At 49.3% G+C, this 17,462-nt stretch overlaps 1 protein-coding gene across 1 annotated transcript in view; it reads left to right on the forward strand.

The window, feature by feature from the left end:
* Positions 1–17,462, forward strand: part of LOC120816468 (receptor-type tyrosine-protein phosphatase N2) — a 74,062-nt gene that overhangs the window by 29,765 nt on the left and 26,835 nt on the right. The window contains exon 12 of the mRNA XM_040172083.2: positions 4,318–4,382. Within this exon, the coding sequence (XP_040028017.2) occupies positions 4,318–4,382 (65 nt within the window). The remainder of the gene's footprint in view (positions 1–4,317; positions 4,383–17,462) is intronic.

Below are 17,462 nucleotides of genomic sequence, written 5' to 3' on the forward strand. Positions count from 1 at the left end.
GTAATTAAGAGCGTTGGGACGAGACGGTTTGTCCGGATAACGTCTTGATGTGAAAGGCTCCGTTATCGTGGCCACTGGGCCCCCGGGGGCCGGTCGGTCTAATGTGGTCTTGGCGGGGGGGGGGGGCTGTTTGTTTGTAGAAGGGAAGAGTGGCTCGAGGCCTTCCTTATATGCAGCACTTATCAGACATTCTGGGTGATAAGAAAAAGACGGGTGTCCTTGGAGAAAACAAGTTTTGTTTTTATTTAGAACCAACATGCAACACAATTCCACATATTTTCGATTCGCACGCATTATGTCATAATAAATCAAGATATATATATATATATATATATATGTGTAATGTGTTTGGGTTTTATGGTTTACGTTCCTTCCCGTGCAGCCTTGGCACAGAGAAGCTCTCTGAATGCTTTTAAGTTACAAAGCGACTGGTGGCGACATCTTGAAATACAGAACGTGACTCCAATCATCAACATCCGGTTCCATCTGGCTGGAATAATAATTCCCCTCCTCCTCCATCAGAAAGGTTTTTCATATATGTTTATTTCCGGACCGCTCGTCTTTCGCAGCATGTGTCACACATGTATGTATGCATGCATGGTGGATTGGATGGAAGAGCTTGAATCTCCAGTTAAATCACAGCTTCAATCACGTGGACCTTTTAACATTTGCTTAATCATCAAATGTCACGTGATCCATGAGCTTTCGTCGCTCTTTAGAGAATTCCTCACATGCACAAGTATGTTGTGACAACGTCTACTCAGCGGTCTTAGTGGGCGGCTTAGGGGGACCGGTGTTGGACGAGGAGCAGAAGGACGGCTCGGGGAGAGGCACGAACGCGCCACGCAGGAAGCCGGTCCGGCTGCGGGCGGCGTGCGCTGGCTCCGGGGTTGACGATTAGAAACGCAAGGATCTGAGAGCCGCCAGTCGCTCCACGACACCGATGGTCACATGGACACCTTTCTCTTCCGCGCAAGATTGGAGCCAATAACTTCCATCCCAGCATCACAATATTGAAGTAAACACTCTGATTTAACGTACTAATGTCTGTTTAATCAGAAGAAGAGCTTTCCCTCCACGTACACAATTATAACGCTTCTCATCGCGACCAGCTCATTATATATTTCCATTTTTCATCACTTTGGGATGCTGCTGCTGTACCTGCTGTCATGAGCTGTAAAGTTCATCCATCAGAGGGGGGGTGATGGGGGGCTAAATGTCAAAATGTAAGTGGGGGCCTCTTCTTTGTGTTTTTATACTCATTCAGACTAAGCAGTTTTATTATAATTCTGTTTAATAATTCTTATGTGGTTTATTACAGTAAAACAAACCGTGGTTTAAATGTGAATTTCTTCAGTCCTTCTTTTATGCCAAATATTGCTGGCTGCGTTGCTATGGAAACAAATGGAGGTCACTGGATGAATTTTGATGCCGTTTCTTGACTCTTATTCTCTTGTTTTTGCCTTTATTTTCCATAGAGAGCACAGGCAGGGAACCGGAGCGGGGTGGAGGGGTGGGAAGGGGGGGCGGGGGGGCATCGCCACTTTCACCCGTGTCACCAAGTCTGACTCCTTAAACCATTTCCCGGTTTGCGCTCGTTGCCTCCTCTGCTCGCCCTTCACTTTGTCGCCCAAATCAGACAATTCAGTTGTGATTAACAGACAAATTTGAGTCTAGAATAATGTGGATATTCTTGCTGCCGGGGGGGTTGCCGAGTTGGTGTCGGCTGGCCCGTCGGAGGGGTTCTCGCTCTCGTACTCCCTCGCTCCTGTCCTTTCTCGCCCCCTCGCTTCCTAGCTCCCATCCTCCCTGGCTTGCTTGGGGCTGCAGGAGCTTTGATAAATGGCGCCCCACATTTTCGCAGTCTTATCCCCCCGCCAAGTGATCATCATCAGCCCAACAACCCCCTGTCCCTGCTGTAAGGGGGAGAAGTTTAGGAGCGGATCATGTGGAGATATTTTCTAAATGTCCATTTTGATGGAGGCAGCCATGAACATGCTACATGTAATGAATAAATCAGAATGTCAGTCGTAGTGAAGAATTAAATAAGCGTTATTGACCCGTCTATACGTGTGAGGGTTGTTTTCTATTCTACATCACCGATCTGTCACATCCGTTGAATAACAAAAAGGGGTCAGCTGCCTTTCTGAAGGGATTTCTTTTCTTCACCCCCCTCCCTCACTGAGAGCTCCTCACTATGTGGGATCTGGTTATTCTTATTATTTTTCCTTATTGTCATTCAAAGCCCACCCGGCGGGGGTCTCGTGGTCATCTGATGTAATTACCTGTATTCCTGCTGTATCGTGTCGCCGCGGCGACGCCGTTGCCTTGCCTCCTTTTTTTTTTTTTTTCTTCTTGAAGGATGGCCGGCGTTTCCTTCTCATTACGCGGCTCCTGAAACGTACCCGCGAGGCAGCGCGGGACGCGCGCAGGTGGGTGTGGTTACAGGGCTTCTTTAATAACGCCCCCGCTGCTGCATCTCTTCTGCGGGTCGGGGGCCCGCTGGAGCCGTTCGGGGGCCCTTTTGTCAATAGTGAAAAATGAAGCGTTTCTGATTCCTCGGCACTCGCTGCGTCTCCCTCCCCCACTCCCTTTACCCCCCACTCCTCCCCCCACACCCCAGGCGCCACAGATACATTGAGTTAACATAAAACAAAACTCAGGGGCGTCCCGGTTTGACAAATGAAGCGCCTGCATGTGTTTTCGCGGAGGGAAAACAAAGGGGCCCCGTTTTGTAGAAATGAGATTTGGTCCTCGCTACTTCCTTTCGGAAAATGGAATATTCTGAACATGAAAGAGAGAAGAAGGGGGCGTAATCTGAGTACTTCAACTCGCCCCCAGTCTGTAGTTCATCTCCGCCTCGCTCGCATCTCCGGCCCTTCACATTGCAGCTTCTTAAAAAAGGAATCAGTTTTGGGGGGGGGGGGGTTTGCGAGAGAAATCTGGCTGGGGGCCTCGGCGAGGCCCTCCGGTGTGTTCGGTTGATTAAAGCGGGGCCCTGCGCCTGTGATGCCGCCGGTCCCTCCGGGAAACTCGACTCTTTTGATTCCCTCCCAACTGGAAGAATCCTTTCATATGTGTTTGTGTTCAGGATCTATGTAGCTTTTTACTCCGATGATGTTGCACGATGTTCATTTTGTAAATTATGGTCCATTTAGAGTCGAACAGACCATAAAGCAGGGGATGCTTTAGGGCGGGGCTCACCGTGATTGAGAGGTTGTCTTCTTATACATATATAATGTATATATATAGATCTATAGTTTCACCATGTTAAACCACGTCCATAAAGGCACCATTAAGACCTGTTCACTCGCTCCGGGGCGGCGACCTGTCTGCTGCTTCTCCATTAAAAAACTTTTTATTACAGGTTATGCAACCCAGACCAGTCTATTCTTCCTTCTTTTATGGATATTAAACAACTCGTGGGTTCCTTATAGCCTCGGACACTCGATGCCCGTAGCTTAAGTGTCATCTTCAGGGCCTCGATGCGGAGGCACCGCAGGGAGCCTCTCGTCTGGAAGGCGGGGTTAAATGTCCGCCGTTACACAACACCAGCCAATCGCGCCGTGACGGAGTAAAGGACTGATTATAAAATCTGATATCTCAGGACTGCGGTGCTATTTGCATATCCTTCATCTGCCCGGCGTGCGGACAGAAGGAGACGCTGTCTCCGTCCCCACCGCTGTGTTCAGATGCAAAGTAACGTGGATCCATCGCGTAGCCTCGCCTTTTTTATTTTGTTCTGGCTTTAATATTGCGCGCCGCCGTGAATTTAAATTGTAGCCCTCCGTTAGTTTTCCTTCAAGGCGTTTGGGAGGGGGGGGGGGTAATTCTATTTGTGGGGACATTTGTTGTAACGTTTGCCCAGCGGCAGGTCAGGTTAGGAATTCATATTTGATATGCTACAGTAATAGCTTGTTTGGTTCGGGACGGCAGAACACAAGGCCGAGGCCCCGGGGAGGTAGGAGGGGGGGGGGGGGGGGGGGTCCTTGCCATAATTCAGCAGACGTTGGCGTCTGGGAAGTGCTGACAAGATAACCCCGGTGACATCACCACTGGCCCCAGCCGGCGGCTCAAGTCTGGTCAAGAAAATGGCCCTTGAATTACTTTAGTAGCGTGAGGTGAATTAAACAGGTTAATAACAAAATACACAAGGAGCATTCAGAACATGTGCATCACGGGAAGCGTGTGCACGACGGCTGGTTTCCTTTCAGAATCACCCACTGGCGGCACGAATATTCCATTTTTTAATTCTCCGTAAAACCCTTTTAATATTTTGGCATTATTTTCTTCTCCCTCTGTTTCTTCGGACAATAGTTCGGCAGAAAGAAGCTGTGGAGGAGGAAGCGAAGCTCAACATCCTGGAGGCCGGGGTCACCGACGTGAGTATAGAAAAGGGTGTTTTTGTTGTTTATCGTGCAGATTTAATGTTTCATGTTGAATAAGCAGCATAACATCAGTGCACATATCAGAGTGCCGTATTTGTCATCTAACGCATTTATTTACGAGGTGTCAGTGTCTCCGAATCGGATGGAGAGACGACACAAGAGAGGAAAAGCTCCTCTTTGGATGTGTCATTTGTTTGTGCAGAAAGTCTCTCTGAGTACAATGGGGGGGGGACGGGGGACGGGGGGGGGCAGACCCAGACGTCACTAACGAGCTATTCAAATGTGTTGATTGCATTCTATTGACCATGAGTCACGACGGAATGGGGAAAGATACGTTGTAATTGTACTTCTGCGTCTCGGCGAGCGGCATTTCAGATGATTGCCGCCCCCCCCCCCCCCGCCGCCCCTCACATCTCAGCGTTGCCGTTCTCCGCCGTCGCCGAGACAAATAGACTGCTGAGCGGCTGCACTCGCCCACTGATTCCAGAGTTAGACTGCGGCCGCGACGGCACGCCGCTCGCCGCGCTCATCACAGTGACAGCGGCGAGGTCTGAGAGAGAGACGAGGAGGGGGCTGTATTGATGGTGATCAATACCTGGCTGCAAACGGGAGCCAGTTATGAGTCTGAACCTGTGAACCACACATCCATCACCCCCCCCCCAACATGTTTATCATATTATTATGTCATAATATTAACATACTGCATCACAGCTGGCAGCTTAAAACACACAAACCCAAGGAGGCCATTTGTGAGAGTGGTTTCTTTTTTCCTCATCGATGCGTACGTATCTGTGTGAACAGATACATTTATATATATATATATATATATATATATATATATATATATATATATACACACACACATATTGAAAGATGTCTGGTGAAAGGAACCAAAGCCGCCCCCCTGAGGTCAGAGTGACTCATCTGGTCCACTTCTCTCCGCGGGTGATCCACCATTCATCACCTCACCTCCTGATTCCTCAGCTACTGAGGAAGCTGACTCGCCTTCTCTCCTGGCCGAGGCTTCAGAGATCCTGGTTCATTGCCTTTTTGTCTTTTAAGGCCAATTACCAAAATAACGACAAAACCCCTTTAATGATCTTGGGGAAATGCAAAATTTAAGTGAGAACGAGGACGTGTTGGTTTGTCGGCAGGACATCTGGAGACAGTTTAAGCTGGAAGTTGCTGCTACTCTCATCGGTAAATCAATCTATTAACTCGCGCAAAGCTATGAGACATAACTGCAGCAAGCAAACCACTCAGCATGTGTTCTGATGACGTCATTCGGCCTGTTGCTGCAGGAGAGACGGCTCTGTTTCCCTTCAACATCCTCATTTAAGTTTCATGTTTCAACACTTTGAGACTAGCGTCCAATTAAGTGTGTGTGTGTGTGTGTGGGGAGATAAGGTTGCCGTGGCAGCAACCAGATTAAAACTGTCCTGGAGTGGCACTAATCCCCCTCCAAACCCCCGGCCAGGGCGCTTATTGTTCACCGCTAATCAACGCGATCCAATCCGTCCGTCTGCAACAGCGACTCCACAGATAAAGGGGAGGAGCCAGTGAAACAAAAGGAAAAAACAATAAAAACAATAGTAGACGGCTCTCAGGTTGGCCACTCACGCAGGAAGACATTGGCAAGATGGCCGATAGCCGTTAGCCCCCCGCACCTCCCTCTCCTCGCTGTGCAGCAGTCTCCTGCGGACAGGAAGTAACCACAAGTGCTTCGCGGGGGGGAACCATAAAGCCTTAAACACGCTGATGGCGCGGTGTGAAGGTCGCCACGCGTTGAGCTCAATGAAACAGGCGTGTTGTTTAAGCGTGTCTGGATGGATTTGATGGTGTTTTTTGTTTCGGCGGTTTTTGATATTTTGTGTGGAGTCTCAGGCAGCAGTGAGCAGCGATACCATCGCTCCTAATGACAAACTATTGTTTTGTGCCGCCTGCCCAGGTGCCCGACAACAGAGCTGGATTTGAAAGAGAATATTCATGAGGCAGACACACACACACACACACACTCTAGATCAAGGTTGTCTGTTCACCGCGGTGCCCGGCTCCATCTGTAATTTTCATCACAAAGAGGCAGAAATAAATCACAGAAGATGAAAACAATGGCATGCGCGTGAGCTTGCACACATTGTTCACCTGCATGTATGAGCCTGAGAGTGCACCTGAGAGCACACACTCTGCATCACCTGCATCTGCTGCCATACATATTCAAAGGGCTCCACGAGCGCCTGTTGAAGTGCTGCCTCTCCTTTTTTCTCTCCGGCCCGAGACACGGCGCCAGAGTGGCCTTTGATATGGTAATGAAACCTCACAGCAGGAGGCCCCAAGGGGCAGATGCATGCTGGGATGCATCCCAGGTGCTGCTCATGTGGTCTACCTGGTCGGGGAGGACGTTACTCTGCAGTGACCAGCAGGGGGAGACTCCTCTGGTCCCATAGAAGTCCATGAGAAAATGACCCTACTTCTCTCTTGATTTATTCCCTCGGTAAACATTGTAAACATGAGTTCATGGTCTCAATCTCTGGTGCAGTCCAGTTGTTTCACATCGCAAAAACACATCTGAGCTACCGTTACTAATAAAAGATGCTTATGACACAACAAGCAAAACCACATAATAAGACTTTCAGACTTGTTATGTTGTTTACCGCATAGTCTGTTCTTCATGCCCCCCCCCCCCCCCCCACGCGGTGATGGGAGCACCGGCGCCACACTGTGTGGCATCTGCAGCCAAAGGTTTCTGTTAGCTCGGAGGCCGCAGAGCCTGACAGACGCCGTTAGCCGGACACTGCTCTCCACGGGGGGAAGGAAGTCTGTCACGGCCCCAGGGCTCAGCCGTGATCGCCCCGACACCCCACCCCCCACCACAACAGCCGTCAAAAGCTACTCCCCTCATTGGACGAGCAGCATCAGCTGCTTTAATTTTGATAGGTGTTTATAAAGATCACAAGTATTATCACAATATCAGATGTATTTAATAGGGCTGTCAGTAGAGTAAAAGAATTAACTAATTAATCGCACATTTTGAAATCTCGATTAATGAATGTTGTTGTTGTTACAATGTTGTTTTTAATGTTTGTTTTTCTTTGAAGGACTAAATATTAAGTAATGAGTAATCACTTTAGAAGACTCTAGTTTAATTGTTAATGTCATTTTAAACACAAAACTACACACATTTGATCATCTTGGAGGCAGAATTCCACCGGGTGGAACATGTTGAACTCGCGACTCTTCTAGCTAGCTTAGCCTAGCAGCTAGTTTAGCATAGCGGTGGTCCATTTGCCACTCACCCCCCTTCTGTTTGACGGCCAGTTCTCTGCTGTATGTCGCGCTTCTGTTTGTTTAACATCCAATGCAAACAGCTCTCGCTCCATCTTCAGCTAACGTCTCGCTTTCTCCCACGTAACTGACTGCAGCTAGCGGCCGCTTCGTTTGCGCGGTCAACTTCCTGTTTGTGGCTACTGTCAACCCGACAGAGAAACTGAGGGGCTCTGAGCAAACGCTCCGTTGCACTCAGAGTAGAGTTGTAGGAGACGTGTCCCCTTAATGAACGTGCGCACAGACACACGTGTGCAACATAACCGCTAACGCACCACACGTCCTCGCTCTCCAGCCACAGCAGCTTTTCAGAAGGCCACTCCAGGCAAACCGGTGCACAAATAATGTTTTTTGATGGAGCGATCTCGCTTAAGTTCGACCTTGGCAGCTTTCATCAGGCCGCGAATACTTTGAAACAGATTGCATTGTTTTCCAGAGCAAGACCACCGCAATCTTCCCCATCAAAAAGCTGAATGAAAATGAAAAAGAAGAGATAACGCCCCACTGTACATTTCAGGCAATTGATCATTTCATCTCGTTCTGGATAAAGAGATACGAATGCGGATGCGAACTTGGATCCTTTATCCTCCCAAGGACATCTGACAGAAGCCCCTGAGATCAGCATGGACGGAGTTCGCCGGGACGTTTCCCGGGGGCGGGGCGGGGTAATTAGATGGTCTGCGTTTCGATAACAGCTATAAACAGCCAGTGCCTAACATGCACCCACCATGAAATGAGAGCGACGGCAGGTGAAATGGATGAATACCTGTCTTCTAGGTGTCAGTCACGAGTGGCTGATTGCCAATCAATTACAAGAAGGCCCCGGGAAAGTCAATGAGACCCGATGGGGGGGTGGGGGGGGGCTGGTTCTCCATGAACCGATCCAGCGACTCATTCGTCCAGCTTGAAATGCTTCTAAGTGAAGGCGTGAAGGAAAACTCAATTTGCAGTGTGTTCATTTGGCATCCATTCGATGTTTTGGTGCCTCGTAGAGGATGAAGTGATCGCAATCATCTGACTGAGCGTCGAGAGGAAACAAAGGAGTTCAAATAAAACGTTCACATTCTGTACACAAGTCATTCGTAGCCAAGAAAAGCCTCCGATGTGAAAACATTCAGATTACCACCAATGTGAGCGTCTGCAGCTTGTTCCCAGAGCCTTGCTGCAGTTAGCTTTGGTTTCCAATGTGAGTTCAGAAGGAGCCAAGTTGCACCTGAAATGTAGCCGCCAAAGGACCTTCTGGGAGTCTGATCTCTGGTCAGATTCCACACACTCTGGTCCTCAGTTTCCACAGCGATGGAGAGGAATCAATCATCACAAATACTCAACGCAGAAAAGAGATTTGAGAAGAGCGCGCAGGTCCGGCGATGCCATCTCGGCTCACTGCCACAGGTCCTCTCCTATTTACTATTTTAAGCCTCGGTCACAAGCCGCTTTCTGGTTGTCACCAGAAACAAAGTGACCTTTCTGCAGGTCAGCCGCTCACCTTGTCTGTCCCTGGACCTCTGCAGGAGGGCACACAAAATACAAAAGGTGACAATAAGTCCTGATGGATTGGAGTAAAACGGGGGCAGATGGTTCCTTCAGAGATCAAGGGATGTTTGCACAACGCGCCGCTAGTTTGAGTCGATTGAACCGTCGTTTCACCTTTAAATCTCCCGCATGTCGCTGCTTCAAGATGTCAACCTTTATGTTTCTAATCCCCCCCCTCTCTGGATTCTGGTTGTTCAGTGTATTTAATTCTCTCATGTGGGAGTATGTGTTATTTATGGAAGTAAAGGGAGCTGAAGTAAGACGGTTTGCTAGTGCGGAGTAGAAAGAGGATGTTTAGAGACTTCACGCATCGGGGGAATTCAAATGCCAGCTTCCAGGGCGTTTTGTATTAGTAGTTTGAAGGTTAAAGCCACATTTATTTTATAAGCTTATATTTATGAGCTTTCACAAGACTAAAACAAGAAGAACAAGGGAAGCTGCGCAGAGAAAACAGTCTTGTTGATGTGAACTTGGGCGCTTTTGGGACGTAAATGGGTGATTTTCTTTTTTAATGTGACTATTTGAATAATGGGTCCGATTCAAACCGATGAAGCCGATGATTATGCACGGGGTGGGGGAGCTTCCATCTTGTAGGACGCGCTCTCTGGGTCACGCGTGTTCAATATTCTGTTTGCAGCGTGCCGCTAACACGGAACTTCAGAATGACCGCGGGAGGGTCGGGATGATTGGAGTTGGATAATAACGTATTCCCTTTTTAGGTGAGCTCCAGTTTGTGGACGACTCATTGTCATGGTTACTAGTCTACACATAGGCCTACATTGATTAAAGTCAATATATTTATATTTTTATATATATACATAAAGCAGCTGGGGGCGTTTTAATCAAGAATGGCAATAAGACAATGTGTTTTTGTTTTATTATTAACAGCTAACAGTGAAAATGTCCACCCGGCTGCCTCCACACACAGAATTGGTTGCCAGGCAAAACACGCTAGCTGCTTGCTAGCATATCTGTGTTTTCGCCTCAGACCAGCCTTATAATGAATAAAACTGAATGAGTCTTTTAACTAGTCTGATAACTGTTTCTCTGAGGCTTCCACTTTCTTATTTAGGGAAAAACTGCAACGTGATGAGAGTCTCTGGATCGAGGTTAGCGGTTATTATGTTGGTGAATCCACTGCACTGCCCAGTTCGCCATTGGTGTTCACCATAAATGTTTCAATGTTGGTTTTAGCCGCTTACTTTGTATCTCCGACCTGTTTGCGTAAAGTTGCTAGTGCCCCCCCTTTGCCTTCATCTCCCCAGGAAATAACCCCTCCATTTATTTTGCAGAGCTGCGCGGCGTCCTCCTCGCCGCGGGGGACGATGGCTGATAAAGATGACGGTTGAGGGGGACCCATCCATCTCGTCCCTCCCTCACGTTTCTCCTCTCACAACAAATGGAGGGAAAAAGGCTCCATTTGTTGTGCGAGGAGGGAGGGAGACGCAGCACTTTGCGCTGTGAGAGCGCCGGTATTATATGTTATGAATTGTAGTGTTAAATAACAGGAAACATGGGCTCATTTTCCTTTTGCAGAATAACCACAGACACATTAGTCGCACTAGAACACAGATGGGGTGAATGCAGCTGATGATTTGTAGGAGCTCCACACAACATGAAAGACAGGCGCGCGTAGCGGGTGTAGCTGAAGGCTGCAGGGACCAAACGGAGGAAATCAGCGGTGCTTTTTGTTCATTGCAAGTGTCCAGACGCGTGTGGCTGTGTGATGAAATGTCGTGAAACAGTAAGATCATTTGAGGCTCCTCGGGTCCCACAGTGCAACAACTGTATTTCATTTGGCTAGAATAACCCATAGTGAAAAATTCCATTATGTAAATATTCTTCTTTGGCTGAATGGTAAAATGAAGTGAAAACAACACATCACACGCCGAATAATCGGAGTGGAGACGTACCGAGGGAGCCCAAATTCAGTAAATGTAATGCTTGATTTTTCAACACTATTTCAGGTAATGTGGGTAACGGGGTGATCACAGTCCTGCTGAGCTAACTGCTAACGCTAATGGGCGTTGCATTAAGTTACATCATGATGCATTGTAACTCCATTTAGCCGCATATGCACATGATTGTTGTACGAGAACTGACACCATCTGGAACCTGCAAGGAAGCAGTGAACGTTTATTATGACCTCATAATTCTACATTGTTAACAACATTACGGTAGCTAACTAACGTTGGCCTTTAGCAATCGGTGGGGGCGACACTGTCCTGCCGTGCTAACTGCTAATGGGGGTCGCATTGAGTGACTGTCCCACTCGTCCACTTTGACATGTGAGACTGTAGGAGGGTACCCCCTTCAGCCCCAGATGTTATGCCTCGCCTACTGTACGAGGGGGGGGGGGGGGGGGGGGGGGGGCGAGGGGGTCGCCACATCACGCGGATAATGGCCCTTTTGTCTCGGGTGCCATCTGAAAAGGCGAGGCGAGTGGGGGGCAGGACGGCAAGTCGCAGGAATCCAAGATGTGTTGCGGCGGCACACAAAGGGACCTCGGCCCGGTGGTCCCGGCCTGAATGAGCCGTCGTTTGGGAGGAAGACAAGGAGAGGCGAGCCTTTCATCGCCCGTCCGCCGGTGGGGCCGTTTGAATGTGGCGCTAGCTGTCGCCGGGTAACCAGGCGACGGCCAATCAGGGCCCCCGATGGCGCTTCCATCCGACGGAGCGGACGGCGGTTGCGAGATGAGTGATGTTGCCCACGAGGTCATTGTGAGGAGGCGGTTGGTCGGCGGCTGACGGCAGCGGAGACCTCGTTCTCCAGGTGTCACGCGGCTTCATGGCCACCAGCTCTCTTGTCATCGAACAGATTAACAGCTGGTGGAGATCTTTGTTGGAAAAGAAGAAAGGATTTTATGACAATACACAATATTGACTGACATTTATGCTGATTATGGTTACGTTTCACATGTTGGATGGAGGGAGATCTCCAGCACAAAAGATGAAGTGCGCGACGTTCTTCCCAGACTGAATTATTATCAAACGTTTGTCATTTCAGCACTGATCTAATTCCTTTTATTTATTTAGTCTCCAACATGCTGCCTTAGTGATTTCAAGTCTAGTCCAGAGTGGTTACCAAGGTGACCTCATCCTCATCTAAAATCATCTGACTCTGGAGCGCGGCTTTCAAACTCCAGCTTGGACTAAAGCGAAGGCAACACTCCGCCCCTGTGACTTAAATGACTCTTTTGTTAATCTCGTTAGACCTCCGTTTTTTACCTTCTGTCACAGTGGTCTCATTTTTAATTCAATGGATTATTATTATTATTATTTCAATGGATGTCTGCACCTCTGTGTCTACTGTGCAGTGTAACACAGAATATAAACCGTTTTTTGAGGGGATGTGGGGGGGTAATTTTAATCTGGCTATGTAGAATACTCCACCTGCTCTCAGATGTATTTACTTCACCCATGTTGATGTAAAACATATTGACTGGTGAGGCTTTAAAACACTCACCTTGCTACGATGCGGCACTGTAATCCTGTCGAGTCTTTGTATCACACCGGAGGTCATCCATCATAAAGCTTTGAGTTCCAGAGGCTCTTACACAACGGTGATGTAGATGGAGACGGAGAGAGTGGGAGCAGGTGGAGGTGGCGCCGGTGTGTGTAGGTGTGTGAGAGTGTGTAGGTGTGTTTGTGTGTTTTGGGGGCGTAGCTCTGGAGAATAACAGCCTGTGGGTGTACTCTCGCTCGCCTCCAGTTCAGTCAGCTTGTGATCAGACCTTGGTAGGTGAAGGGGGGGTGGGGGGGGTACAAATTGCCCCCGCCAAAATAATCCACCGTCCACCAAGCAACCCCCCCCCCCCCCACCCCCCCCAAACACACATTCGGAGCAGGGTCCTCACTGCCTGCCACCTCCAGCTGCCGCTGAAGGGGACAAAAGGAGGTGTGGGGGTGTTTGTGAAGGAGTTGGAGGGAGTGTGTGTGTGTGTGGGGGGGGGGGGGCTGTTGAATAGAAAGATGAACTAAAGAGCCCCCCCTCACAAACACACACATCAGCACACACACACGCACACACACGCACACAGTCCCAAGGAAAGACCTTGTCATCTGCATTAGGCAGCATCTCCTCCATTTGCCCCCTCACTTTCGTTTCTAAGCCGAGCTGCACACAGTGCGATGGGACACACACACACACCCACACACACACACACACACACACACACAGACACACACCTTCCTGTCTTAACGTTGGATCCCTCCTGGATCCCGTGTTTGCTGCAGCTGTTGGTCCTCCATCGGTCTCGGCGCCTCCTTCTCCGCAGCTAATAACTCATTAGCCCTATTTGTTGATTAGTCCTGGGGGGGGGGGGCACCATAGTGTGTGTGTGTGTGTCTGTGTCTGACAGCACAAACTGTAACTGTCCACTGCACTCTCTGTTTGGCGAAGACGCTGGAGATGAAGTAGATTGTCGGGGAGATGCGATGAAAAGGAGGTTTTATTTAATCACTTTTGCTTCCAAAGATAAAATGAGGAGATTCTAATTTTTTTAATTAGTTTTGGGGTAAAAAGTAAAGCCTTTACTTCCTTAATCAAAAGGTTACATGCATAAAACTTGTATTAATGACACTGATTTGATTTGTTGATGAATATATCAATATTTCAGATGAGCCTGCAGCGTCCCTGTGGTGCTGAAATGAAATGTCCCCACATGATGTGGATATTTAACAATAAGAAAACATTGTGTTCTCCTGATTGACACATTGTGGCACTGATTGGGAATTAGATCAAATGTTGAAAAGTATTCTCAGGTATGAATATGGATGTCCAGTTGCTTCCCCCGATGACGGGATGTCACTCTTTATTTATCGGTCTCCCAGCTCCTCATCGCTTCTCCTCTCTCTATGCAGAGCACCTCCTCGGGTCACATGGTCGTGGGCGAGGAGGTGCAGTGCGTCCTCCTCAGGATGATCCCGAAGAGGAATCCTGAGAATCGAGCAGCAGCTCTGACGGAGTGATTCTCATTCTTTGAAGGAAAAACAAGTATTTTTCTCCTCTCCTCATTTCCTCGCGGCCTCATCCCTCCTCTCCCGCTCGCTCTGCCGCTCCTTAATCCCTTCCTCCTACTTTTTGCCTCCTTCTTTGCTTTTCCTTTCTCCTTATTTGTTCTCTCACCCCCATCCCTCCCCTTTTCCCTCTCTTGTCCTCACCTCCTCTTCCTCCCCTCTTCCTCCTCCTGTCGGCAACATGTGGAGCCGTCGCCGTGGCAACGAGGGGAGGTGACATGTGCAGTAGACAGGCAGGGAATGGAGGGAGGGATGGGAGGAATATAAGGAGGAGCCCCACCGCGCACTTTGTAGTCTCTCTCTCTCTCTCTCTCTCCCTCCGAAAAAGCAAACAGCGTCTCATTCCTCTCTGTGGAGGTGTTGGAGGCTGCTGCTCCTCTTCCTCCTCTCCGCTCCTCTTGGAACGTGCGCTGAGTGTAGAAAAAAAAGGGGGAGAAGAATGGAGAAAAATCTGCAATTTTCATTTTTGTCTCTTTTTGCGGCGGACGAGAAGAGGATGGCGAAGAAGAAAAAAGGAGGAAGAGGAGGAGAGGAAGCTGGGAACTTTCTTTTTCGTGTCAAGGGAGAGAAAGTGGATGATGGGAGGTGATGAAACTCCCTCTCTTCTCCTCTTCCTCCGCCCGGTGGCGTTCCGTCTCTGAGTCGGTGGTGTCGGAGCAGCCGGACTGGAGGGGGGGGGGGGGGGGCGTAGACGCGGGCGGAGGTGTCTGTTGCGTCACCTCACCATGGATTTTTGGTAGGATTGAATTGTTGTTCTGCATGCTAATAACGCCAAACCTCTAAGTCTCTCCTACTCTTCTTCCTCTTCTTTCATTCCTGTTGGATTGTGGTGTGTGGTGGTGGGGGGGGGGGGGCAGGGGGGGTGCACATGTTATGCACCATCCCTTTTACAAAAGAGGGGAGGCATTATGTATTTTGTGTTTGAGTGGAGTCCCTCTCTCTGGCTTGAACTTTAAATCTGGCCGTGCTGTCTTCATTGAAATGTTGGAGTGTGTGTGTGTGTGGTGTCGCACACCCACACACACACTACACACACACGCAGAGGTGGAGTCACTCCGTTGGTCCGGTGAACACATGAGGCCAGCAAAAAGCAGGAATCTTCTTCCTGATGGATTTGGTGGTGAAACTATTTCAGGGAGGAAAAAGCGGGTTAACGCGTTGATGTGTGCGTGTGCAGCGTGCGTGTGCAGCGTGCACATGAGTGCAGCGTGTTGAGAGTAGGCGTGTACAAGTGTGCGTGTCAGAATGAGTGTGCATGTTAGGAACAGATTCAAATACTTGAGTGTGTGTGTGTTAATGTTTCTATCTGCTTGTTTACCGAAAAGGTTTTGTTACACCCCCCCTCACCCCACCACCTCTCCTCCTCCTCCCCTCCTCCTCCCTGCCCCCCCCCCCCCCGGCTGAACTTTTTTCCTTTCAATGGGATGAATCGGAGGTGAGGGACGGATCTCGGAGGACAACAATAGCCGGCCGGCGCTCTGCCTCTGACCTTTTCTCACCCGTTGTGAATAAACCCGAGCCGTGCAAATCCATCTGCCTTTTGTCTATGGGAGCCTGGCTAATCCCCCCCCCCCTTTTTCATTCACACACACAGACACACACACCCCAACCAGGAGAACGAACCCCTCCACCACCGAACCCTCCGTCTCAAAACCGCCGCTAACCGAAAAAGAACTGCCCACGTTCCTTATTTCTACCACCGATTTCCCCTCATCTCATCTCTTAATTGACTTAAGTGACATTTTCTTTTGTAGGGAAAGCTGCAAAGCGGATTATTATAAGTATGCGTATTATAAGTATGCGTATTATAAGTATGCGTACTATAAGTATGCGTACTATAAGTATGCGTACTACGACGCGGCCTACGAGGTCACACGAGGCGCGGACGGCTCAAAGCCGAGTCTTTTTTTTAACGGGAAATCTGGATCTGGGGAAACCAACAATTTTTGTGTAAAAATGAGTGTGGAAAAATGTTGTGTTCATTTCCCCTCTCTTATTTTTTAGAGGGTTTCTCCCCCCCTCCTCCGTTCAGAGTGGCCTGTCTTGGCTTTGGGGGGGGGGGGGTGTCTGATATCTGAAGGGGCTGAACTCAGCCGGCATCCTTGACGGTTCTCTGCTAATGCCTCTTCTTTCCTCTCACTGTACGTCAAGCGGCCTGTGCATGGGGCAGATGGACAATAGAGGGGTGGGGGGGGGCATGAAAGCTTCTCCCCTTTTCCCTCTGGGGGAGAATATATTTTTTTCTTTCATTCTTGGCCTCACCCTCCCCCCCCTTTCGTCATAAAGTAATCATCTGAGCCATGTGATTGAAGTGTGGAACGCTGTTTCGGTTTCGCTGGCTGTGTTTTCTCTTAGTCCCCCTCCCCAAAAAATCGATGCAAAAGTCGGAAGGATTATTCCCATATACCGATAATTTGACGAGGGCGGGGGGGGGGCGTGGGGTGGTGTCAGAAGGAGGCCTAGGGGCCGCAGGTCAGCTGACCAGTACGGGCGAAAAGGGAAAAGGTGTGGAGGTGAAATGAGCGTTTACTCCCCCGCCCCCCCCCCCCCCCCCCCCCTCCCCCCACAGACTGTCTCCCACTCACCTCCACCCACTCAACAACTGCAACCCAACTTGATTAAGCAGGTGGGGTCGGAGTACATGGTTTGAATCAATAGAAAGACTTGCGAGGCAAGAGAGGGGGGGGTGAGTGTGTGTGTGTGTGTGTGTGTGTGTGTGTGTGTCTCTGCACTTTTGGAAACGCCGGCATCTGCCGTGTGAAAGGTGACGGAGGAGCTGTTACAGTTAGCACCCTGAATTATGGGCCATTACGAGGCCAGCAAGAAGCGACCCCTCCCCATGAAACTTAATTTGACAAAAACCCAGAGATGACTCGGGGGGGGGGGGGGGGGGGGCAGAATGACGAATGTTTCCGCGGCATGAGAGAAATATATGTGCATTTTTGCAGCGGCTGATTGCGGTGCAGCGTGTGGAATCAGCAGTAATGTATTATTAATGGCGCCTGCTTTTTGTTTATGATGCTTCTCCTTCCCGCCGCCATCTTTTACAAGGGAGACGCATTAAACACACAAACTGCCTCATTAGCCCCCGCGGCATCGCTCCCCGGTGCATCTCTGACACGTCCGGTCCTCCGGAGCGCGATTTCTCACCTGTTTTTTTTAATAATGTTCTTCACAGCGGCGGCCACAGTGGGCGACGCCC

This window comes from Gasterosteus aculeatus, chromosome 3 (assembly GCF_964276395.1).
Source record: "Gasterosteus aculeatus chromosome 3, fGasAcu3.hap1.1, whole genome shotgun sequence".
Taxonomy (NCBI): domain Eukaryota; kingdom Metazoa; phylum Chordata; class Actinopteri; order Perciformes; family Gasterosteidae; genus Gasterosteus; species Gasterosteus aculeatus.